General features: G+C 26.6%; 8 protein-coding genes and 1 non-coding gene across 10 annotated transcripts; 3 read left to right on the forward strand and 6 right to left on the reverse strand.

Annotated features, from left to right (window-relative positions):
- Positions 1–146: 146 nt before the first annotated feature.
- Positions 147–2,838, reverse strand: Arpc2 (Actin-related protein 2/3 complex, subunit 2). The gene is made up of 7 exons (XM_015316663.2): positions 2,639–2,838; positions 2,093–2,186; positions 1,926–2,025; positions 1,609–1,810; positions 1,302–1,522; positions 1,008–1,209; positions 147–926 (listed from the first exon to the last, which is right to left on the reverse strand). Exons 1-7 carry the CDS (start codon positions 2,710–2,712, stop codon positions 899–901), a joined length of 921 nt encoding a protein of 306 aa, XP_015172149.1. The 5' UTR covers positions 2,713–2,838; the 3' UTR covers positions 147–898.
- Positions 2,839–3,400: 562 nt separating this feature from the next.
- LOC107064246 (nuclear nucleic acid-binding protein C1D) lies at positions 3,401–4,490 on the reverse strand. Its single transcript, XM_015316673.2, has 2 exons — positions 3,840–4,490; positions 3,401–3,745 (listed from the first exon to the last, which is right to left on the reverse strand). Exons 1-2 carry the CDS (start codon positions 4,051–4,053, stop codon positions 3,531–3,533), a joined length of 429 nt encoding a protein of 142 aa, XP_015172159.1. The 5' UTR covers positions 4,054–4,490; the 3' UTR covers positions 3,401–3,530.
- Positions 4,491–4,687: 197 nt separating this feature from the next.
- Positions 4,688–7,710, forward strand: Pngl (N-glycanase Pngl). Of its 2 annotated transcripts, none has more exons than XM_089179292.1 (7): positions 4,688–4,962; positions 5,036–5,313; positions 5,407–5,714; positions 5,786–6,013; positions 6,090–6,264; positions 6,343–6,762; positions 6,858–7,710. In XM_089179292.1, the coding sequence occupies exons 2-7, from the start codon at positions 5,092–5,094 to the stop codon at positions 7,437–7,439; spliced, it is 1,935 nt and encodes a 644-aa protein (XP_089035418.1). In that variant the 5' UTR covers positions 4,688–4,962; positions 5,036–5,091; the 3' UTR covers positions 7,440–7,710. The 2 variants fall into 2 exon arrangements, with proteins under 2 accessions (XP_089035418.1, XP_015172193.2); XM_015316707.2 differs by having other exon boundaries at positions 4,689–4,962; positions 5,066–5,313.
- Positions 7,711–8,164: 454 nt separating this feature from the next.
- Positions 8,165–13,568, reverse strand: hop (tyrosine-protein kinase hopscotch). Its single transcript, XM_015316687.2, is given in 14 exon segments — positions 8,165–8,634; positions 8,738–8,885; positions 8,888–9,074; positions 9,173–9,621; positions 9,698–10,025; positions 10,115–10,268; positions 10,343–10,464; positions 10,556–10,715; positions 10,809–11,154; positions 11,249–11,523; positions 11,626–11,829; positions 11,947–12,306; positions 12,384–12,682; positions 12,765–13,568. Coding segments are annotated over 14 exon segments (3,477 nt in total). The 5' UTR covers positions 12,861–13,568; the 3' UTR covers positions 8,165–8,285.
- Positions 13,569–14,101: 533 nt separating this feature from the next.
- LOC107064983 (superkiller complex protein 3) lies at positions 14,102–19,423 on the reverse strand. Its single transcript, XM_015318221.2, has 14 exons — positions 19,175–19,423; positions 18,730–19,066; positions 18,277–18,644; positions 17,793–18,202; positions 17,205–17,672; positions 16,960–17,114; positions 16,745–16,880; positions 16,263–16,630; positions 15,881–16,197; positions 15,520–15,816; positions 15,169–15,426; positions 14,704–15,084; positions 14,341–14,611; positions 14,102–14,260 (listed from the first exon to the last, which is right to left on the reverse strand). The coding sequence occupies exons 2-14, from the start codon at positions 19,056–19,058 to the stop codon at positions 14,122–14,124; spliced, it is 3,897 nt and encodes a 1,298-aa protein (XP_015173707.2). The 5' UTR covers positions 19,059–19,066; positions 19,175–19,423; the 3' UTR covers positions 14,102–14,121.
- A 188-nt stretch (positions 19,424–19,611) lies between these two features.
- On the forward strand, positions 19,612–20,707 carry mRpS16 (mitochondrial ribosomal protein S16). The gene is made up of 2 exons (XM_015318298.2): positions 19,612–20,188; positions 20,356–20,707. The coding sequence occupies exons 1-2, from the start codon at positions 20,066–20,068 to the stop codon at positions 20,632–20,634; spliced, it is 402 nt and encodes a 133-aa protein (XP_015173784.1). The 5' UTR covers positions 19,612–20,065; the 3' UTR covers positions 20,635–20,707.
- A 341-nt stretch (positions 20,708–21,048) lies between these two features.
- Positions 21,049–21,142, reverse strand: TRNAI-UAU (transfer RNA isoleucine (anticodon UAU)). The gene is made up of 2 exons: positions 21,105–21,142; positions 21,049–21,084 (listed from the first exon to the last, which is right to left on the reverse strand). It is a non-coding gene; the product is annotated as a tRNA-Ile (tRNA).
- A 205-nt stretch (positions 21,143–21,347) lies between these two features.
- On the reverse strand, positions 21,348–22,662 carry LOC107064954 (uncharacterized). The gene is made up of 5 exons (XM_015318157.2): positions 22,522–22,662; positions 22,230–22,437; positions 22,015–22,144; positions 21,710–21,943; positions 21,348–21,625 (listed from the first exon to the last, which is right to left on the reverse strand). Exons 1-5 carry the CDS (start codon positions 22,635–22,637, stop codon positions 21,492–21,494), a joined length of 822 nt encoding a protein of 273 aa, XP_015173643.1. The 5' UTR covers positions 22,638–22,662; the 3' UTR covers positions 21,348–21,491.
- Positions 22,663–23,281: 619 nt separating this feature from the next.
- KdelR (ER lumen protein-retaining receptor) lies at positions 23,282–24,857 on the forward strand. The gene is made up of 3 exons (XM_015318171.2): positions 23,282–23,422; positions 23,574–23,763; positions 23,888–24,857. Exons 1-3 carry the CDS (start codon positions 23,332–23,334, stop codon positions 24,243–24,245), a joined length of 639 nt encoding a protein of 212 aa, XP_015173657.1. The 5' UTR covers positions 23,282–23,331; the 3' UTR covers positions 24,246–24,857.
- Positions 24,858–24,864: the final 7 nt, after the last annotated feature.

A 24,864-nucleotide genomic window follows, 5' to 3' on the forward strand; every position in this document is an offset into this window, starting at 1 on the left:
GACTATTTAACAAAATTAATAAAAACATAAGAAGGTTCAGAAGTGCATTTAAAATCATATTCAAAATTAATATGAATATATATATATATATAACACTTTTTTTTTATTATTATATAATAATTTGTTACGAAATAATAACTAAAGGCTAGACAATAAAAATAATTAATTTATTAAAAAACAATATTGCAATTTAAAAGATAATAGCATTTGCTTGTATTATTTAACAATATTTATAAAGTAACGTAATCTTTTATAATCCCATTCGATTTTTTGCAATGTCTTTTGTAAAATGCAGTCGAATTGTTAGATATATATATAAATTAATTTTACTTTAAATAATTATAGAGAAACATATATACTATATAAATGAACTTTTAATAGACAAGACGACATATTTGAAAAATCTGTTTTAAATCATTCTAAATTTCATTGATTAATTTCATGACTAATAATATTCTGAGCAATATTTTATCAAATATGAAAATATTGCAATAAATAGCGTTACATAAGTAGTATATCTTTTATAGATATTTCTCAACTTAATAAAAATATTTATAAAAAAAATTTGTTAAAAAAAAAAATTATAAATGTATATATGTATATATAAATTTAGTAAAAAAAAAATTTGAAATAATTTATCAATATATTTTCAGAATTGTAAACATATACTTAAAATATCTTTCACTGTTTTAAAAAAAATTACAATTGATATTACACATGAAGAAGAACTTTTGGTTTACTAATTTCATAAGACAGTAATCAAAGTCTTTGTTAATAAACCACGTGATGTGTTACCAAAAAAAAAAAGAAGAATTGTCAGCGAAATTATGAGATAAATGAAACATTTCGTTTATCTCGCGTTTAGAACTGTTTCAGTACTGTTAACTTTTATACGAACTCATTCTTTCCTTATAAATGTCCGACCACTGTAAAATATGTTAAATATATAAATATCTTAATATAATACAATTATATAATATATAAACATAATTATATTAAATACTCACGTAATTGTTTTCTTTTCAGTACTTTTTGTTTGAGATCTTGCGCGATTGAGTACTTTTAGAAAATCTGTAGTTTTAGTACGCATACGTGAATGAATATAAACTTTACTACACTTAATGTGATAATGTAAGTAATTTCTGAACATGTGTATTAAATCAATAGTATTGTTACGTGCTTCTCTGTTCGTATGTCGTGGAAATAATACTGAAAACAAATACATTATTTTAAAAAATAGTAAGATAAGATATAATAATAATTTCAAATCACATGTTTAATTTAAAAAATATTATATTTACCAAATGTAATATATCCAATGCAATCTCCTACCGCTGCTTCTGAATCTTGTAATTCTAATGGCGGTTCTCGATGATTAAATAAAACTTGTGGTGCTGTATGACTAGCACGTCTACCTTCTTTTAACTCTTGTAGAAATAATTTTCCAATAACCATGTCATCTTCGTCTTTAAATATAGTACTGAATACTACAGTAACTCTATCGCTTTTAGCTTCCACATACCTTGAATCAAAGAAGACATTGTCAAAGAAAAAATTATATTTATTTTACTTTAATCTTTTGCACTCTGAGCATTTTAAAAAGCTCACATTGTTTCTTGATCTCTATACTGAATAACTGCTCTCTTTTGAACTTGTGTACCAGGAGAATCATAATATTCTTCCTGAAAATCAAAATATTTTTCAAATACACTTGCAAAGCAATGCCTTTTTAACAGACCAACTTTCTTCACTAAAGCTTCCCAATCTTCTGGTAAATTTTCCAAATCTATCAAAACTGACACATTATAACCTAAAAGCATATAGAAAGTATGAAAGATTAAAATATATTTTTCGATATTTTCAGTTTCATTTTTAGCTTTCTTTCTTCCATACAGATTGAAAGATATAATATAAAAAAATGTTACCACTTTCTGGAGCAATAAGATGAGGACCGTATTCACGTTTCAGTAATTCATCTGCTCCATGTTCTTGCAGTTGTTTATAAAATTTAAGTAAAATACTAATCTGTAAAAAAGATTTGTTCATAAACTGATTAATGTTAGATTTATCGTAAATTTATGCATTAACTTACTCTAATTTTTGACTTGTCACCACTTAAATTTGAAATATGGAATAAAACACCATCAAAATCTGCTATAACCACATCCGTTGATTCTGGTTTATGTCTGCAATAAAATAATAATATGATATTATAAAATTTAACATTGTGTATTAAAAGAAACAAAATAACTGATATATACAGTTATAATTGAAGAAAAATAATGATTTTCTTGATGATTTTTTGTTCTAGTTTTTATAATATTATAATCTTCTTTATATTAAATATTTGAAAGTTATTAATTAATATTAAAACATATTTACGTATAAATTAACTTGTAATAAAGCAATAAATGTCAAAACATAAAGTTATATTACTATTACCTTTAATTCAAAATTAGTTAATTCGGTGTAATCAGATATTTAATGAATATTTCACTTTTACAATATTTGTGAATAATAATCAAATAAATGTGATAAACAGTAACGTGGACACCGCCCTAATTCATAATCTTTCACAAAGCTCTTACAATAGTACTACAAAATACTTAAAGTTAAATGAACAAAACATTGTACTTACCCTGATAAGGCATTTTTTATTTTATTCGTTAATGTTTCTTCTAGTATCCTATTATGTATCTCAAGCAAAATCATTATAGTATTTTATTCTAAATAATTACAATATTATAGTACAATAATTAACAATTATCTACTGACTGATTTAACCATGTATACCGATTCATATATACGGCTCTGCCTAATTCTAATCTCCACTTTGACCACAGATTACACATAATAGATTGGTATGTCGTCTCTGTTATATGATAAGTAAACGATTATTGCAACATTGGAAATCGGATTGCATGTTTGTCGCCATTTTGACATTTGAAAAGAATTTCAAAAAGAAACTTTATTAAAATCTTCAATTCACTATTTTGAATCGGTAATTGTACATTTTCAAAAATAATGTTAATATAATGTTTTACTATTTAATAATTAAAATATCAAATTTGTTTCTTTGATCTAACTTTAACACTAGAGGCGCTAGTAATTCCTTTTTCAATTTTGTGTCAAGTTTTACCTCTAGATAGATGGTAACCCTTTATTCATTGTAAAAGTATTGTCCATCTTTGCAAAAAATGTTTCTATCTGGAATGAATTAAATATGCATCACTCATATTTCATGTAGGAGTCATTTTTTTTATTTAAAAAAATAACTGAAGAAAGATATTTTTACTGTTATGTCCATTGAAATAATTTAAATAATTTTGAGAAATATTTTCATACATTCAGCAACAATTTTAGGCATGGTCTTAATAAAATAAATAAAAATAAAACTCTCTTTAATGTTAATTATAAAAAAGATGTAAATAGTTTTATTATTATTTACAATTGTTAATTTAAAAAAATGTACAAAATATTACAAGAAGTAATACATTGATGTATACTGATATACAATGTCAATTATAAATTCAATTAAAATTTTTCACAGTAGGCTGTATCACGGTATTATTATCTTTATCATTTACTTTTGATTCCCATAAACTATTCCTTATAAATCTTTTTGCTGCATTTTTATTTATACGTGGCATAAGTGTCTTTTTATCTTCAATTTGTTTTGCACGTATCATTGATTTTTTTAATCTATCATTTTCATTTTTAATTTGATGTTTCGATGGGTCAATACCTATAAACAAGAAAGAAATTTTATTTAATATACTCATTTGTTTAATTATATTTTATATAATTAAAATTACACACGTAAGCAGTTAAACATTTACCTTTAGTACGTAAATACATCCAGAACATGCTATTAAGACTATAAGACATTAATAAATTATATTTAATTTTGTCACTATTAGAAAGTTTATCATATAAATCAGGATTATTAATAAGATCAAGTTTTTCTTCGAATTTTAAGGTTGCTTCATGAAATTGTTTTAACCTCAAAATAAGCTCCTCATCGTGTGATAAATCTTTATAATCAACATCCATACTTATTCTTTAATATTACTGGATTTCACTATTAAAAACACTATTTGATTTTAATTATTTAACTAAAATATAAGAAATATTTATTTCACGTTTATTGAAATTTAATATACTTCTTCCACCAATTTGTAATAGTAACAACTAAAATTACTGTCCTGATCTGTAGGGATCCTGTAGGAGGGATGCGCCATTCATATTCAGCTCATGTACCATTGGCTGAAAATTTTGGGGGACCGCTTGAATTTATAATAATTTTTTCATGTAACCTATTCTATTTTAATATAAATTTTTAATTATCATTAAATATAGTTCATTTTTTTTCTGTATTTGATGCAATTCATTATTTCATAATTATTTCAATGTTTGAATCATTCACGCGCAAAATCGAGTTCCGGTCCCCCAACAATGTACATGGCGCATCCCTCCTATAGGATCCCTACTGATCTGTTTTTAAAAGCGCCATCTTGAAAATTGAATTTGTAAGCATAAAGCTTTGTTTCTATGAATACAAAGATTTGATAATATTTTTACACCGTTCCAATTTGATGGAAAAATATTTTATAGTATAATTATTTAATATAAAAATGTCACAATAATATATAACAATATTATATAAAATATATAATATTAAAACTTTAGAAGAAATATATATTCAGTCAAAGGACCATCTTGATGAAATATAATCTATGTTTAAATAACCTTAGCAACAGAATGACAGTACAATTGTCAAGTTTTATCATAAATTTTTAAAAATATATATATATCTATATATATATCTTTTTAATTAATCACTTACCTATATAAAGATTTAATGTGACATATTTGAAACTTGGTGTTAGTTGTTCGTTTGAATAATTGATACAACAGGCAATAGCTTTCTTTTAATAAACATATCAATAAATAAATGAAAAGGTATGATTGCTTCAAATTTTGTTTCATTGTAAATGAGAACAAGCAATAATGTAATTTATTTAAATTTTTTCAGATAAACTTTAATATTTTATTTTTTTTATAGAATTGTTTATTCATATCATATAAATAATGGATGAACATTTACATCGTTATGTAAATATGTTAAATGAAAATGAAATCACTATTCGGAATAATGCTGGATGTGTACTTTCAAGACTCTGTGAAAAGATTTTACATTTTCCTGATGAAGAAAATTATCGTATAATTCATCTCAGTGATTCAAACATCACAGAAAAGTTACTTCCAGCAAGTGGTGCCATGGAATGTTTATTCGAAATAGGTTTTACAGAGGTACAGAAAGACGTAATGAGAAATACTAAAAGATGTAAATAAACATAGTCTAGAAAATTAACTTATATATTTTATCATAAATGAAACGAACAGGATGGTGATCGTCTTAGTCTTCCAAAGACTGCATCTCTCACAAAACTGAAAACTTTAAAAAAGTTACTATCTTCAATTGTTTCATCAAAATCAAATACTTCAAATTTAAATCAGAAACATACAGTTGAAGAATCAACAAAATTATCTGCAAGATTATCTGAGGAAGACAAATTTTTTAATGCAATTACCCAACAGTTTAATAATGTTATGCGATATGAAGATTGTGATTTACAAGAGAAAGCAAGAAAAGTAATACCAATCGTACAATTGGAAATCAAGACGATGGAAAGATTAAGGAAATTTCAAAAGTACAGATATTTTTCTTTTTTCCTCTTTTCATAATTATTTCTACATATATACATTTATTATATTTTCACAGAGACATAAAACTTGCTACACTTGATAAAGAAATGAAGTCAGATTCAGCTTTAAAAGAAGATTTAGTAAATTCAATAGATTTATTTTTAATGGAACTTCTGCATTGGTTCAAATATGATTTTTTTCAATGGGTTGATAGTCCATTATGTACAATTTGTTATACAGAATGTTCATTTGAATATGTAATACCTTCTTCAGATCCAAAATGTTCCCGTATAGAAGCTCATAGGTATTCATTCAAATAATTATTACAAATATTTGAAAGTATATCCTATTATATATTAATTAACATTTATTATGTTCAGATGTAATATTTGTAAAACAATAGTGGAATTTCCACGATATAGCGATCCAGAAATATTGTTAACTACTAGATCTGGACGTTGCGGAGAGTGGGCAAATGTATTCACACTTTTATGTCGTGCACTAAATTATGATGCAAGACTTGTGTATGATGTTACAGATCATCTCTGGACAGAAGTATGTACAAAATAATATATACATGTAAAATTTATACATTTCCATTACTATTCTAAGTAATTTTTTATTCTTTGGTAGATATGGTCTGTTACTGAAAATAGATGGATACATATAGATCCATGTGAAAATGTAATAGATCAGCCATTAATGTATGAACGTGGTTGGAATAAAAAATTAAGTTACATAATAGCTTATTCACGAGACGAAGTTCAAGACGTTACTTGGCGTTATACGCGAAAACAAAATAATGTAATGATAAAGAGAAAAAAGTGTTCAGAAGAAAATTTATTAAATTTCATTCAATCGTTAAATGAAAAACGTCAAAACTCTGTAGGCTATAGTATGGCACGTAAACAATACGTTATTAAAAGACGCCTTCGAGAGCTTGTAGGAATGCTCAATTTTCCAAACATTCCAAATAAATATGATAATAATATTTATAGTGAAAGAACAACAGGTTCTTATGCATGGAGAATGGCTCGAGGAGAAGCAAGCCAGGTACGAAGAAATATTTTATCACATTTGAATTTATATTAATTATCATCATTTACTTTTCTTTTAACTTAATTTTCTATTTTTGATTTTGATTCAAGCACAGTGTAGATAAAAGTTATACGTGGGATATTTCCAAACATGGCAAATCATTTATTCTTCAATATTTTATTGTTAAAAATATGTACAAAGTCATACATTCTGATGGTCATATTCTAGAACAGAAATATGATTGGCGAGAGGGATTAAGTTCTGTTGAAGGTGGAATTTTTCATAAAGTAGAAAATGATTGGAAAATGGCATATTTAACTCGTTCAGCAGATGCTGAATATGGATACCTAAAATGGTCATTTGAAGTTCGTAATCCAAACTTATATGTAAATACATTCAATTTACAAGCCAAAACAACAGTTTTTTATAATGCAAAAATTGTTTGGGAAGTGGAAGGTATTTTTCCTTCTATAAAGAATGAAAATACTTCTATAATTATTCCTATTTCTACGTCCAATGATTTTACTACGGAAAAGTTAAAAGGAGCAAAACAGTTAAATATTACGGTCAAACTTTCTGGTGGAAAGGGTGATATAGCTTGGCAACATGCTCAATTATTTAGAGAAAGTTTGAATAATACTGAAGAACCATCTATGATCATTAATATTAAACTTAGTGAACACATTAATTAGTGTTTATTTAAAGTTAATATAAGTATTAATTTTTTTTTATATAACATAAATATTTATGATTTTATAAAGAGATTTTGGACGAGAGTGGAATAGGGGAAGAATGGATGAAGAGGGTTGAGAGTATAAGAGAGAGGAAGGAGGGACAAGGTTGGGAGTGAGGGAAGTAGAAGCGGGGGTGTGGGACGAGTGGAGGGGGAAAGGAGGAAAGAAGAAGTGAGGGAGAGAGTAGTGTTAAGATAGGTTAAGGATATAATTGTAAAAGGAGGGTAACCCTTCGGGGAAGCAGTAAAATGTATCTATCTATCTATCTATCTATCTATCTATCTATCTATCTATTTATCTATTTATGATTTTATACATGTAATAGGTGAGAGTTCCTATGCATTATATTGTGCAATAGAGAATTTGATTCTTTTTATAGAAATAATTACATTTTTTTAAGTTTAAAAATAAATTCATTATACGCAAATAAAATTAGGTAGAAATTTATCTTGGCTTATAAATGAATAAAAATTGATTTTCTTTTTTTTTAACTATTCCATGTAAAAACAAAAAATAATGTAAATAATACAATTGGTGGTCGGTTAATATACATAAAAAAATTTTGTTTAAAATGATCAAAATTTTGTTCTTTGTCCAATCTGTTTGTTAAATCAATCACCCACTGTAGATAAGTAATGCTTATGACTTATAAATTGGGGAAGGATATAACGTGGACATTGAAACATTTTTAAAACAAAATATTGAATATATTTGTAATACATAACACGTCGCGACAAAAATCGTCGACTAGATATTTATTCCTTAAGGAACATTATTATTTAAAACTATTTCCTTAAATATACTTTAATAATAGTTAAGAAATTCTCTTATATTTTTACAAAGAGATGCAAAATTCGGTCTTTTGTGACTTTGCAAATTCCAACACGGATATATAAGTTTAACATAAATATGTTGTGGACAATTTGGCGGACAAGGAAGCCTACTACCTCTTTCAAGAGCTGCTAATAATTCAGCAGCTCCATCTTCTAAAACTGTTTTTATACCATTGATTTCATTTGCACTTGTATCTAAACCAATAGCTGGTAACTTTGGATCTTCACCTAAGCCAAATATTTCATACATTGTTACTCCGAAGGACCAAACATCTGAACGTGCTGAAAATTTGCCATCTCTTAAACTTTCTGGGGCATACCTGTAATATAATAAAAACGATATATTTCACTTAAATTTTTAACTTTAAATAGTATAAAGACTATAAATACAAGAAGATAGATATAAAGATAATATATATTAACCATTTTATTGGAAGATCTCTAATAGTTTGAAGTATGTAATAATCATTATTTCCAGTTACTTGAGCCAAACCAAAGTCACTAATTTTTACTCTACTCTCATCTGCAACTAATATATTTCTTGCGGCAAGATCTCTATGAACAATTTTTTTTGCCCAAGATAATCCATGCCAGTGGCAATGTCTAAGGCAAAACCAAGCAATTTTCCATGAGAAATATTTTGTCCATGTAAAGTCAAATAACTTTGAAGTGATCCATGTTTTACATATTCCATTATTAAATATAATTCAGGTTCTGTTATAACGCCCAAAATTGCTACGACATTTGGATGTTTTAAAGTCTGCACAATACATGAGAAAAAGGAGAATAAATAAGCTATGAATAAAAGCTATATTAAACTAAAAAGAAAAAAAACTAACGCGATATCATTTTATTTACCTTCATAATAGATATCTCCCTTTGAAAATCATGCACATTGGCTTCTAAAGTATGACTTTTTAACCTTTTTACAGCCACTATTTCTGGTTCTGTATCTTTTTTTTTGTCCAGCATACCTTTATAAACTTCACCATAAAATCCTTGACCTATTCGGCCTTGTATAACAACAACAGTATTCTCATTAAATTCCAAAGCAGGTGGCATTCCAGAAAGATCGTTTAGACTACTACAATTATTATTAACTATACTAACATCACCAATACTACTGCCATGACTAATATCATGAAAAGCATGTGTTGTGTGATCTGAACAATTAATAACACCTGCCATCGTTTGATCATTACAGCTGTTTGTATCTCTAGCTTTATCATTTCCAAAGCTTAAATAATTTGTAAGTTTTTCAGCACTACTGGTGCAACTTTCATTAATGTTAATTAATTCTTTTATATCTACAAACAAAAAGAAACAACTAAGCAATTTATAATTTACGTGTAAAAATAAAAAAAAATTATTTCTTGTGCTCACTGTCATCATCATCCCAAGGTAAACTAGTTTTATCAGTAATAAGACTACTCGCATGTGATCCAGAATTTATTGATTTATCGTCTGGTGTATCAGAAGAATCTTCTTCATGTATAAGATCCGAATCATGAAATAATTTAGGAAACGCAGTTGCATATGCGTGCTTTCTTCTTGAATTAAATGATTGATAGAGAATTTGATTAATATCACGCATTATTGCTTGAGGTTGTTTTCTTATACCATTAGGTTCACCCCAACAATCTATCATTAATTTATAAACTTCTGCTGGACAGGATGCTGGCATAAGCAAACGTTTACCACTTTCATAATCCTGAAAATTTGTTGTAGAATAATTAAGTATTAATATAGGATATATATTCACTCTTTAATTGTAATTAATAATGATTTCTTATAATAAACCTTTTTAACGGCATTCACATTATGATTTTTGGAAGGATCTAGTCCTTTTGAAAAAATTTGCCAAATTGTTGTGCTTACAGCCCATATATCTGTCTGGAAACTAGATTTTGCAATTTCTAGATTTGAATAAAGCTCGGGTGGTATCCAATGTATACTATGAACAATACAATAAATATATAATCACATAATTACATTATAAACATAAATATGTATGTATAAAAAACATACTCCTTATCTGTATAAGTAAAGAGACCAGGATCGGTTAATTTAACTATAAAACTATTAGCTGTGTGTGCATGAACAAGAAGTTTTTTACATCTAATGTTTCCATGAACAACACCATTTTCCTCCTGTAAGTATATTTTCAAAATTGAATAAAGAACCAAAAGGAATGAACTATATATAAGATTATATTTAAAATAGAAGATGAGATATAAATACCAAATGCCATAATGCTGTTGCTAAGCATGCAGCTGCTTCCACCATATCAACTGTTTTTACAGATGGTGAAGAAGGGTTACTTAAATATGCATCTAATGGTCCAGCTCCTACTAATTCTAATAACATTCCGATTGTTGGTGTTACAGTTAAACCATATAGTCTATGAAGCAAACAAAGAAATAATTGTTTATTTTTATAATCATGAATTTTATCTAATATAAAAATAACTTATAATAAAAATTTATACAGTTACCTTACTAAAGCACTTGATCTTAATTGACTCCATTTGCCAGCTAATTCTAAAAATTCTTTAGTGGAACGTGATTCCTCATCTTTGAGCATTTTAATTGCAATTTCCAACTTTTTGCCTTTTGAAACATGCCACATTGCCAAATGTAATATCGTGGGTGATGGTTTACTTAAAAATGGTATATTTAAAGAATCATTGCTTTTTGAGTGGTATAAAGTTTTATAAATTTTCAATTGATTACGAGGAACACAACGAGGTCCCTGTTCTAAAAGAGATGCAATGATTTCTTCATCGGCAGTAACTTCGCCTCCTATTTTTTCTAGTGCACAAATTAATAATGGTGATTTGTCTGCAACAAAAAGAAAGAAACGAAAAATCTTAGATTCTGATGATAGTTAATGTAAAAAAAAAAAAAAGAAGAAAGAGAATATCATTTAACACACCATATTCAGAGGGTGGTAAACATTCTAAAAGATGTGGTAGACTTTCGGAATCTTGACATGAAGAGATAAAATGTCCTAAGGATTTAAATGTTTGTATACTGTTTGGTATTACAAATGTATTAACTCTATCTTCTATCCTTTGTGACGTTATATTTCCATCTTTGCCACAGTAATCGATATAATAAACATTATACTCCGTTTCACTTTCACGAATTATGTAAGATCCTGGACGATTGGCACGTTTTTCTTCAATTTTTCCATATGCAAATTCCTTTCTACCAGAATAATGTTACTACTTTTTCCTTTTCTTCTAAATTATAATTTATTTCAAGAAAATATATGATTTTAAAAGGTAATTTTGGTAATAATGATCTTACCCAACTGGTCCATGACATCTCAGCTTATGTAGTCTCTCTAAACTTGGTGTAGTAATATCTCTACACAGATTAAAAGTCCATTTAATAGCTAAACGATAGTAACCATCCAAAGCAGAGACAAATGACATGAGAAGATTACTTGCTGTAAATTTTAAATATGATGGTATTCCATTTTTTCTAGATACTTCTACAGTATTGTCTTGTCTGTAATAAAACGCTATGTAATATTATATATAATCCAAAATAATATGTTCTTTTATAAATCAATAATCCAATAGAAAAATAGTAAGTACTATTTTATTAATAATGAATTATTTTTACCTTATAGAAATAAAACAAAGATCTTCTATTGCACAAAGTTGATTCCAAACGCCAGATTCCGTTTCGCAATATTTTACTTCTTCAAAATTTACCCTAAGTACTATTTTAGCTGCAGGGCTTGGAACACCTTTATCCATTAAAGCTTTATATTCCTCATATGGATAATTTGGTGCCATACATTCAAATTGTTTCAGGTACTGTTCTTTTACATAAGATGCATCATGTCCAGAAATACGTCCAAGTGCATTATGTATAGGTTTCTTTATAAAAAAAGCATGACGTTTAATACATTCCTTTGGAATATATTTCTTGTACTCTGATTCAACTATTTCTCTCGGTATACCTTTTTCAAGCATTACTCTGCAATTAATTATATTAGAGAATTGAAATCATCCCTGAAGTTATGCCCACATATTTTAAAACATAATTAGATATACCTATACATATCACTAACACCTAATCCAATCAATTCACGTTTGTGCCTTTCGTAAACAATATCTGGTACTTTGTTTTCCAAAACATCGCAACGAGCTTGTAGAAAATAATAATCATAAGCTTTTTCATCTATGCGCTTTAATGTCTGTAAACTGGCTGGTTTAAATCTTAAACGAAAATCAAACTTTTTCTTCTCTCTGTTTTCTAATTTGTGATTAGCTGGATACCAAAGTTTGTTAGAGTGATTCCTTAATGCAAAAAGATGCCTTGCCACAGGACCTATCCCAAATATTTTGCAAATCTAAAAGTTTATATGTTAGAGATAGTGCATAATCAATAATTGTTAAAAATATAATATAAATTATTTTTAAATGACACTATACCTGTGTGCAAAGATCTTCAATTGACCATCCTACGTTATATGAAACATTCAGTTCTTTCTCATCAGTTACCACATTAATTATTGCAATTCTATCCATTATGTTATTTATATTTACAATTTTATTTTACAATTATATCATTTTCTAACTAGTCATTTTTACATATATTTTTATTTATGATTGTTTCTTTAGATAAAATTAAACGTCAACAGAGTGATATAAGTTAACAGATTAAAAATTTTTGTGTATAAGCTTCATGTGATTAAGTAAATCAAAGTAACCTTAAATATATATTTAACAAAGGCATTATTATTTTCAAGGAACATTATTATTCCTTGCAAAATGACACAATTAAAAACTGTTCATAATAAACAATTTTGCACTTTGTTTACGTTATGTACGTGACTGTACTTTCTGTTTGTTTTTTCTTCTATTTTTCTTTTTTATATTGTTTCATATACACGAGTTTATTCTATATATATTATTTATATCCATATCAATGAATAATTAAAAATTAAAATTATTATTTATTGAAAATATTGGAAGAAGTTTTGATTGAAGTGGACAACGCCGTGATTGACTATAAATTTACTTCTGTATTGTAATATATATTAACTTAGATATATATATATAAAAATAATTAAAATATTTGTAATATTTATTATTAAGATAATGCACACTGAAAATGATTGCAATTGTAATACCACTTATAACAATTTCACTAATTTTATTTAAATTCAATCTCTTCAATAAATAAAACTTTATATTATGTACTGCATACACAAATTCTCATAGATATAATTTCAAGTGGTTAGTTTCTCAGCATCATCTAGCGGTGAACCTATTAACCAAGTAAATATTTAAAATGCGCCGCCTTTGAGATAAACTTCACGTCATACAGGAATATATTGCTGTAGTATACATTTAATTTATAATAGTGTTTTATAATATGTGCTACCTATTTCAGGAATAAACAAGACATAACAGAACAATGAAAAAATTAATATAAACATGTGTTGTATTAAATTTTGTTTTAAAGTTATAACCACTTTTATATTTTAATAATCTATAATAGTTTAACTTCATACTTAAAATAATCATCAGTGATAAATAAGAACGGAAAATATTTTCATGATCAAATGTTTAATAATTTTTTATAAATGTATGTATAATTTTCGATACATCATCTTAAAATATATTTGTACATCTAATAAGTAATTTATAAATATTGATTCTGATTAATTTTTGTAAAGTTCAGTTAATTCATATGTTTATGTATAATAATCCCTTCAATTCATGCAATGTAAATTTGTATTATGGAGGGTTTGTATAAACAAATAAATATTTCATTGTTTTTATTTTATAGTAAGACATTAATTATATTTTTCTTTTTTTCTAACCAATTATATATTTGATTTTGTATAGGAAATTGTTGTTGCACTATAGTTATTAATTTAGATATCCATTTTGCATTGAATTTAACCTCGGTATTAATACGTCTGAAAAAATATCAATATTCCAATTATCTACAAATTACTATTATGTATTAAAATATAAATTTAATTTAAATATTACTTACTCCTCAAATCGTATTAGAAAAACAGCAATAAAAGTTGCCCAACTTTCAATTTGATTAGGAAATTGAAATATTGCCTTTTGTATATTTCTCAATGCATCAGTGAAATTTTCAGTAATTAGATTATTTAATATAGATGCACAAGCTATATGTATGATATTTTTAGAAGATGAAAGTTTACGTAAATATAATGCTTTTTGTGAGCATCTACAGAATATCTCTGAATTTCGATCAAATAAAATTCTAGCAAGATTTATCCAGCAATTGGGATCATCTAAAATTTTACAAATTATCATATAATGTGATAATCATTACGAAATATATTTAAGATCATATTTAGAAATGAAATGTAAAAACAATACTCACTTGGAAATCTATAAGTTAACTTTGAAAAAACTTTAATAGCATCTTGTGTTTTATTTTGAACAAGACTAGAATAAGCAGTCAAAGTAGTAATGTGATGTTCGGTCTCAACATTATTTTTATATGATTTTAATTCATTTAATACCAGGTTGGTTAAATTCAAATCTCCATGTAATATACCCAATGCGGCAGCTGCTAGAAAACCATGTATCAAAGGTGGCTTAATCATTATACATTGAAAGAGTAAAGTTTTAACATCATCTACTCTTTGAAAGATATGAGTCATAGCTGCCATAGCACACAATACGTTTGCTTTTTGATCTTCTGTTACAGAATTTTTAAGAGCCATTTCGTAAGTATTATATGAATCTTCAAATTGCTTCGCTGTAATTTTATAAATAAATAAATTTGTAAATATATAGGATACATCACTTTACAAAAAAAAATAATAGCAAAATTAAAATTTACCTTTAAAGAAACATAAAGCTAAATGACATTGTGAATTGAAAGTAACATTTTGTACACTTTTACATAACTTTATAGCTTCTTCATATTGATTAAAATGTAATAAAATTCGTGCCAGATTTATACGAATGAAATCTTTCTCTTCTTCGTTACCTTTATACAATGCTTTAGTAAACTGCTCTTTTGCTGATAAATATAATTGTTGTCTTTCCAACAACAATCCACAAGTATTAAGCGCATGTGCATTATTTGAATTGTGTTCTGTAAATTATTATTAAATGTTATTCACATGAAACAAAATGAATAATTTTATGATAGAGAGTTCTAATTACTAAAAATATAATAACTACCAACCTATATACCAAGTAAGCATATCTATTGCTGCTGGTATGGAATGCATATTTTCAATATTATAAGTATATAAAGGATCTTTCGTTGCATTACCGTTTAACACTAATGTTATTACCACATGAGCAAACCCTAAACATGCTTCATTATTATATCCTAATGTTGTTGCATGTCTATACAAATTCAATGATTCTGTTAAATCAAATATTTCAGCAATTACACCTTGACCAGCCCAACTGTTCATATAATCATGATCTACTTGTTGGGCACGAGAAAATGCTTCATTTGCTTTGTATATCTCTCCTATAATGAACCAATAAATTATTGTATGCATATATATGCATATTATATATATATTTATAATTACCAAGAAGTGCATATAAAATTCCTAAATTAGTCCATACTATAGCATTATTTTCTTTACTGATTGACATAATGAAACAATGCTGTGCCAAGGCATAATTTTTTACTTCTGGTATCATACAGATTATTCCTAGAATATTCCAATGCGACCATGATGTTGGACATAACTTTACAGCATATTTAGCAGCTGTAAGAGCTTCATTTGCAATTTCTTGACGATTATTTATAGAATTTAAACGCAATTGTGAAACGTAACAGCAAGCTAGATCATGCCATAGTAATGAAGAATTTTTCGAAAGATCCAACGCACGATAATAAGATCTAAATATTTGAAATGAATATTAATCAAATTTAGGGACTTAAACAAATATTAATAAATTTCATACCTTTTTGATAGTAGAAATAAATCTTCTCTTCCAATAACAATATATTCTTCGGTACTTTCAAGATTCATCAAAAAAGGTTTAACTTTAAAGTGACAATATTTCTCAGATAACATTGCACTTTTGTGACATACATCTCCCAATAACTTCCAAATGCAAATTATTTTAGAATTAATCAATACAGCATCTGTCAAACATTCTATTGACTGTTGAAGATTTTCTCTAGCACGTCCTAAGAATTGGGTAGATATATTTTTTGTTGCTAAACCTAAGCCTGCCTCGGCAAGACCTTTCAGAGCAGGTAAATAATGTGATTCATTGTTCAAAATATTTTTAAATTCTTCCTTAGCTTCTTCAAGTTCGCCTATTAACTACAATAAAAATATTTCTTATAAATAATTATGTAATATAATATATATTTATAAAATGTTTGTGGAGTAAGAAAAACGTATGTATTATCATAATCATTAATATGTTAAACTCACCAATTTAATATTTGCAACTTGTATGCTAGAATATAAAGATCCAGGGAATAAATCTAATGCTCGTTGATAAGATTTTATAGCTGATCTATAAGCACCTCTTGCCAAATATGCATCTGCCAAAGATTCCCAACCATGACTAAATAAAAAATACATTAAAATTAAGTATTTAATGAAAGTAAAAAGAGAAACATATTATTTAATTATTAAAACTATACTTGTCAGTGGGATCAGCTCTAATGACATGTTGCAGTGCTTTAATAGCTTCGTTTGCATTTCCTCTATCTAAATAATACAAACCCAATTGTAACCATGCCCATTTAGGACCATTGCTATAAGCAGTTAATTTTTGCAACAATTCTATATTAGCTTTCTATAAATAAGAAACATTTTCATTAATAATTTACTATTATCATAATCAATGTAGTTTCTTCTTTATTAAACATAAATATATTATGCATACACTATCGTTAAGTAATCTCAATGTTGTACTTAAACCGATACCAGCTTTTTCTGAATAAGGATTAATCTGTAATGCTGCTTGGTAGGACCTTTTTGATCGTTCTATATCTTTATCATGTTCGAGATAATATTGTCCAAGATAAATAAAAGATTCCCAGTTAAAACGATCTGTTTGTACGCTATTTAAAAAAGCTAATTGGCTGTGATTATAATCTCCCATTTCCCAATATATTTGACCAAGCAACGACCAACTTTCTGAAGTTTCTATACAAGATCCAAGAATATCTACAGCCTGTTCCAAGCTATTATGAATCATATAATACATTGCTTGTAAAACACCAGCTTCAACTTTTGCTTCAGGCATTGATTCCAAATTACTTAATTCATTAAGAATTCCATCATTATTTAATAATACATTGACCCGTGCTAGAATTAATCTTACTTGCAGTGAAGATTTTCTTTCTAAAATCTATTTAATAATATACATTATAAATAATATAAAAAAGAATCTTATAGATTGAATATATATGATTTATAAACAAAAAGTAATAAAATAAATAAGACTTATTTATATTTTACTATTACTTACTTCTTCACATAATTTTTTAGCTAATTTCCATTTCTCTACATCTTTGCTTCTGCTAAGTGACTCAACATATAATACATTAATTTCATTCCACAAATAAGATTTATAAGATGAAAGACGTAATACTTCGGTTGCGGCATTTTCCACACTTTCATAACAATATAATTTCTTATTTACTGTGGCCAACAGAACATATCCATAAAATGATTTTGGTTTAATTAAAACTAATTGATTTAGAATTTCACGTGATCGGATTAAATCGCCAGTTTCTTGTAAATGTATTGCCTCAGCTACAATACTAAATTCGGATTCATGATTAAATTTTCTAAGTGATTTATAAAAAGGAACAATATCAATATCTATTTCTCCTTTATTGCCTACTTTGTAGTCATTATAAACTCTGCATATCAATTCTGAAATAACAAAGTAAAAGATTATTGAATTTATTAGAATATGTATCATTAAAATTTTGTAATTAATTAAATACCAAGAGGATAACTGTCCATCGGGAATTGCTTGAACATATTGGCAACTTCATCTACTAATGTACTTATTTTATTCGATTTACTTAAAAGTTTTAAATATTTCTTATAATAATTTTTTCTGTTAACGACATTAGGATCTTTTATGACAATTGATAGAACATTTTCTAATAAATCATTAAATTGATACAAATCAGAATTTTCTGTTAAAATATATGCCAAAGATTTGCTGATTAAAAGATTTTTTTCTTCATTGGCATTTTCACGTGCGGAATTTAATTTTTTAATGGCATCATTAAAATTTACATTATATTTCTTAGATAAAAGAAGGTCAGATATTTTCTCCAGAATCATGTAGGCTTTGGACATATCACTGAAAGTCAAATTTATTATGTTAATATACAACTAAAATTAATAATCATTAGAATTATATAAATTAATGAACTATTTATATTAACCTTTCATATTCTATAAGTTTACAATAACTTGCTATCAATTTATTTAGCGTATTATGATTTTTGTTTGATTCTTTTTCATAATAAGTTACTAATCCTTGATAAGCTAAAATATTTTCTGGTTGTAGCTTAATTGCTTTTTGGAAAATTGCTGGAGTCCGATATTTATATTCTTCTAATTCAAGCGTAGCAGCACCTAATAAGGTATAAGCCATATAATTTGTCTTATCTTTTTTTATTATTTCTTTGCATTTCATCATTGCATCAACATATTCTTTGTGTTTAAGTAATTCTCGCACTTCTTTTAGTGCTGCTTTATTATCTCTTGACATTTTTATATCTATACCAAAAAATATATAAATAATAAAAATCACATATCACTATGTACACAATTGATCACTTTAATAATTGATTCCAAAATAATATTTTTGAAAAGTAGTAAACTTACTTGCTAAAATTAGAACTAATCAACATTAGGTTAGATTAAGGTTATATTAGTTGGGCTTCGAAACAGTGCTGTCAGATCGTGGGTAAATCTTACCCTCTCCCTGTGCCACTGGGATTGCACACAATGAAAGTTTTCCATGTCCGTGTGTTTGGGATGTCGAAAGAAGTCGAGTGTAACCGAAGTTGGCGAGCACGCCGGAGTGGCACACTATGAAAGCGACTCGTGTCGTCCGAACACATGGACACGAGTCGCTTTTATAATGTGCCACTTCGTGGCCAACCGCCAACTTCGGTTACACTCGGCTTTCCTCGAAATCCCAAACACACGGACATGGAAAACTTTCATTGTGTGCAATCCCAGTGGCACAGGGAGAGGGTAAGATTTACCCACGATCTGACAGCACTGTTTCGAAGCATTCTATTAGTGCATACAGGAAACTAGGGATCCTGTAGGAGAGATGCGCCATTCATATTCAGCTCATGTGCCATTGGCTGAAAATTTTGGGGGACCGCTTGAATTTATAATAATTTTTTCGTGTAACCTATTCTATTTTAATATAAATTTTTAATTATCATTAAATATAGTTCATTTTTTTTCTGTATTTGATGCAATTCATTATTTCATAATTATTTCAATGTTTGAATCATTCGCGCGCAAAATCGAGTTCCGGTCCCCCAGCAATGTACATGGCGCATCCCTCCTACAGGATCCCTACAGGAAACAAATATTTTGATTTCTAGTTTTTTAAGTAAACGCATAGGGAGTTTTGATTCTCTAGTAATTTGTGATAGTTATAGATCTACCTATCTAGAAAGAGAAAAAAAAGATATTTATATATGAAAATATACACAGAAGGACATAACCCTAATTCAAAAATTTCGGATTTATAAAATGCCTCGTTTACCACTTCATCCTTCTTCGGGTACGGGGATAGTGAGTAAATATAACAAATCTATTAGATTTGCTCGATATGGTTGTGCAAACAGACCATTCTATCATATTGTTGTTATGGATGTAAGTTAACAATCAATATTTATATTTTAATCATTTTTTAAGTACAAGAAATATTCATATAAGTTTCTAAGAATCTCTATTATAATATTATTTTGTAGCAATTAGACATATAAGTATGTTACATACACTTCTCTTGCTTTAAAATATAATAAAATATATTTTTTCAGACAAAAGCAGCGGAACATATGCCTCCTATTGAACAATTAGGTACTTATGATCCAATTCCTAATAAATACAATGAAAAATTAGTTTCATTTAATTTTGAAAGAATACAATATTGGCTTGGACAACGAGTAGCTGTTTCTAAACCAGTCGCTGAGTTATTAGGCTTAGCAGGTTTTTTTCCCATTCATCCAAGAACTTATATGACAGCATGGAGAAATAGAAAAGCTAGAGAAAACTCTGAAGTAAATAAAGAAGAAGAGAAACAAACAGTTGCTAATTAGATTCTTTATTATTTTTTTTATGTACTAATTTATGTAAATAATAAATAAATAAATAAAAATAAGTAGACAAAAAGTATAGAATATTTTTAAAAATTAAATAAGGAAATCACATAAAAAAGGAATATTATATTATAATGTGTTCAAGTTATAATTAAAAATATTAAATATATATATATATATATATATATATATATATAATAATAATTTTAAAGAAAAAATTAAAATCTTAATACTGAATCAATTTTTCTTTCTTCATTAAATATATGGATACATACAAATGTTATTTACAATAAGTAAAAAGTTAATTTAATTTTAAATAAAATTAAATTAAATATTTTATAAATCAATTAAGTTTATATAATTTGATAATTTTTATTTTACTAGAGTTTTTTTAAGGACAAAGAAAAAAAAATATTCCCCAGGTGAGGCTCGAACTCACAACCCCGGCATTGCTCACAAAGTTACTGTCTTATAAGTACCGTGCGCTAACCAATTGCGCCACTGGGGATCTGTGGTTTGAGGTTCTTATTGTAGTTCATATCGTTTTGAATATTCAAATTATTAAATATTTATTATTAAAAATAGTTAAAATTTTTGTAACAATTTATATTGCTACTCATATTAATAACCGTACGTACTTAATTATAGACTAGTATTAAAAAGACAATTATTGTTAAATTAATTTCAGGAAAAAGTGCATTTGAAACAAAACGTTCTTATATATACATATATATTATATATTTTTATTATACAGGGATAATATACAATAGAGAAATGTGAATGAGGGATATTAGAGAATAGTAAAGATGACTTATAGATAGTAAAATTTCCATGAGAAAGGTTAAACATTACATATTTTACACATTTTCATTTTCGTAAGAATCAATAGCAATACATAATTGTGACCATAGTTCAATCATATCTTGCTTCTTCAGATTCAGCTTGCAAAATTTTTTAATTAATGAAGTATTTTCTTCAACAAATTCATCGCCTAAAATATTTACAAATAAAGAAAACTTATATATATATATGTTATTAACAGTGTAACAAAATTTATAAACTGTTATACTAATACCAAATTCTGTAGCAGTTATTATAAAATGATGATCTACGCGACAAGTTCTATCAACATAATTCAATAGCCATAGATATTTTATATATATATGGTCTGGATTTTTTGGTGATTTTATATCTAATAAAATTCCACCACCTTCTTCTTCGTGTTCATAAACATCAGCATAATTAGTTTCTTTTAAAGATGTAATAACTTTTTGACGTAAATGATTGCAATAACTATAATCGGATATTCCTGAAATATATAAACAGTCATTTGAAATACTTAATTTAAAACCTTAAAGTAATTGTGAATTATTAAATTACCAGACATAAGAAAGGATAAATTTTTTGATTTTGAAAAAGATTGAACCCATGGAGTTATTTCTGATAAATAACAAGTTTGAAGATTTAAAAAATGACAAGTTATATCAATTATTTCAAAATCAGGATCATTCTAAATAAAAAATAAATAATTATACATAAAATAAATAAATACTATTACATAAATAATATTTTATAAATTTGCTATATATCAATACTTTTAAATCCACGGTTAGCTCTAAATAAAAGTTAATACTTTTGGTATCTACATTAGTTGTGTATTTATAAATCCTATTATTAATCCAATTTTTTGTGGAATTGTGAAATTTAATTCCAGTTATACGTTTTGATAATTTACACATTTTACGCATCTCATTCCATGAATATTCCTTATCCGAAAAATCATCTTCTATAGGACTTAGATTTCTGTAAAAATACATATATTATATAATTTATAATATTAAAAATTATATTTTCTATTAATAAATAAAATAAAATATATAATAGCACCGAGTGTAGGATGTCAATCGTCGAGCTTGTTCAGTTTCTTCTTCGTGTATTTGCCTTTTCAATAAAGATATTTTTTTAGAAAGATCTTCTTTTAATTGCTCTAATTCATCATCCATTTTTTTCTCATTACAATTTTAATTAAACTAATAAATAACAAAAATAAATTTGAAACTTAACTTACACCTATTTAAATTATTATTTACGTTACAGAGTAGCCATCTATCGGGAAGGTTAACAATTGATCTATATTAATTGTTGCCAACTTTTAAAAATCATAATATCTGTACGAAAAATCATGTCAATAATTACATTATATTTATATTACATATATAATAGTTATATATACGTATAAAAAAATATTAACTCTATCAACCAAATACATTATCTAAAAATTGTCATAAAAGTAAAATAAACCGATACGTTTCTTAAGATATTATTGGCAAATATTTAATGAAAAAATATGCGCGAGCGAATCAAATTACAAGAAATTTCTGATTTTTTCTCTCTCTCTCTCTTTACTTTAAAAAATTTCAAAAATATATTTCGTAGACGAAAATATTAATAAATAATATCAAAGATGAATATGTTTATTTTATTTAAACGAATTTGTCAAGAAAAAAAATAAAGTATTGAAAGAAGATAAGCAACATGCACAAATACGTATACACTTCCGGCTGAAATGGTACTAATCGTTCGGCCATCTGCCGATGCAGCGTCTAAAGCCACGTCATATTTAGATGCATTAAGAGATTGGTGCACTGTGCGTTTTTATTCTCTGTGTGAAAGAATTAGTGATTAGTAAACGAAGATATGAACATTTTTCGCCTTTTAGGTGACATTTCGCACCTTTTAGCTATTATTATATTGCTATTAAAAATATGGAAAACGCGAAGTTGTGCCGGTTTGTATCCACTTCATTCAGTAATATTCATGATATTAATATTTTTAATACTTACTTTATTCATTTTTTTAACTTTATCTATATATTTTCAATATTTTCATTACATATATATACATATATGTAATTTATTTAATACTATATTAATATTTAGGTATAAGCGGAAAAACGCAAATATTATTTGCAATAGTTTATACGACACGATATCTAGATCTGATAAACACATACATCTCTATCTACAACACTTTCATGAAGATTATTTTTCTCTCGGCATCATTTGCTACGGTTTATCTAATGTATATCAAATTCAAGGCTACTTATGATCATAATCATGACACTTTCAGGTATATATATGTGTATATTTATATATTATATATTTATCTTTGATATTTTACTATTAATAATACTCTATACTGCTCTCTTTATTTTTTATTATAACAAATAACATATGTAACTTTTTTGTTTCAGAATTGAATTTTTGATTATACCTACCTTTGTACTTGCTTTATTGATAAACCATGAACTATCAGTTGTAGAAGTTTTATGGACCTTTAGCATTTATTTGGAATCCGTAGCAATATTGCCACAATTATTTCTTGTTTCCAAAACAAGTGAAGCAGAGAGTATTACCAGTCATTACCTCTTTGCATTGGGATCATATAGAGGCTTATATTTATTCAATTGGGTTTATCGTTATTATGCAGAAGATCATTATGATTTGATCGCAATTGTCGCTGGCTTGATTCAAACAGTTCTTTATTGTGATTTCTTCTACCTCTATATTACCAAAGTACTGAAAGGCAAAAAGTTACAATTACCTGCTTAACTGTATTTTCATATACTTCTTAGAAAGTGTGTTAGGATGATGATTTGATTTTCAAATGATGTTACCCAGCTAATGTTACTGACGTAACTTAATCCTAACATACTTCCTTAAAAGTACATAAAACTAACTGTCAGTCAAAACATAATCGTCATTTGAATTGTAATTAAAAGTTGGTTATATTTGACAGAACAGAAGTATGCACACGCACACGAGTATGTCTCTCCAAATTTTCTGAAACTCTGAGTTATGCATTATTCATTATTCATATTATCACGCATGATCTATGATTATTCTTTGTAGTATTCATGTTTTCTACATTGTTATTAAATTTTATAAGACATGAGATATCTTGCATAAAAATATATTCTCAAGCATAAAATCTGCATGAGACAATTTTTTATTAAAAAGAAGTGATACTTCTGTGACAATGTTTAGCTCCATATAAAGATGAACAAGAAATGAAGTTGAATATTGGATAAGCCAGTCAGAAAACTAGAATTGTAATATTGAAATTGTTTAATTTTTGTTAATTAAATATGATTATTATTATTATTATATTATATTATAAAGTAATTTACTTTAATAATTTAAATAAATTATAAGTAAAACACAGTTATTT

The sequence above is a fragment of the Polistes dominula genome, unplaced genomic scaffold (genome assembly GCF_049000335.1).
Source record: "Polistes dominula isolate Pdom_NZ unplaced genomic scaffold, Pdom_raw_medaka contig_373, whole genome shotgun sequence".
NCBI classification, from domain to species: Eukaryota; Metazoa; Arthropoda; class Insecta; order Hymenoptera; family Vespidae; genus Polistes; species Polistes dominula.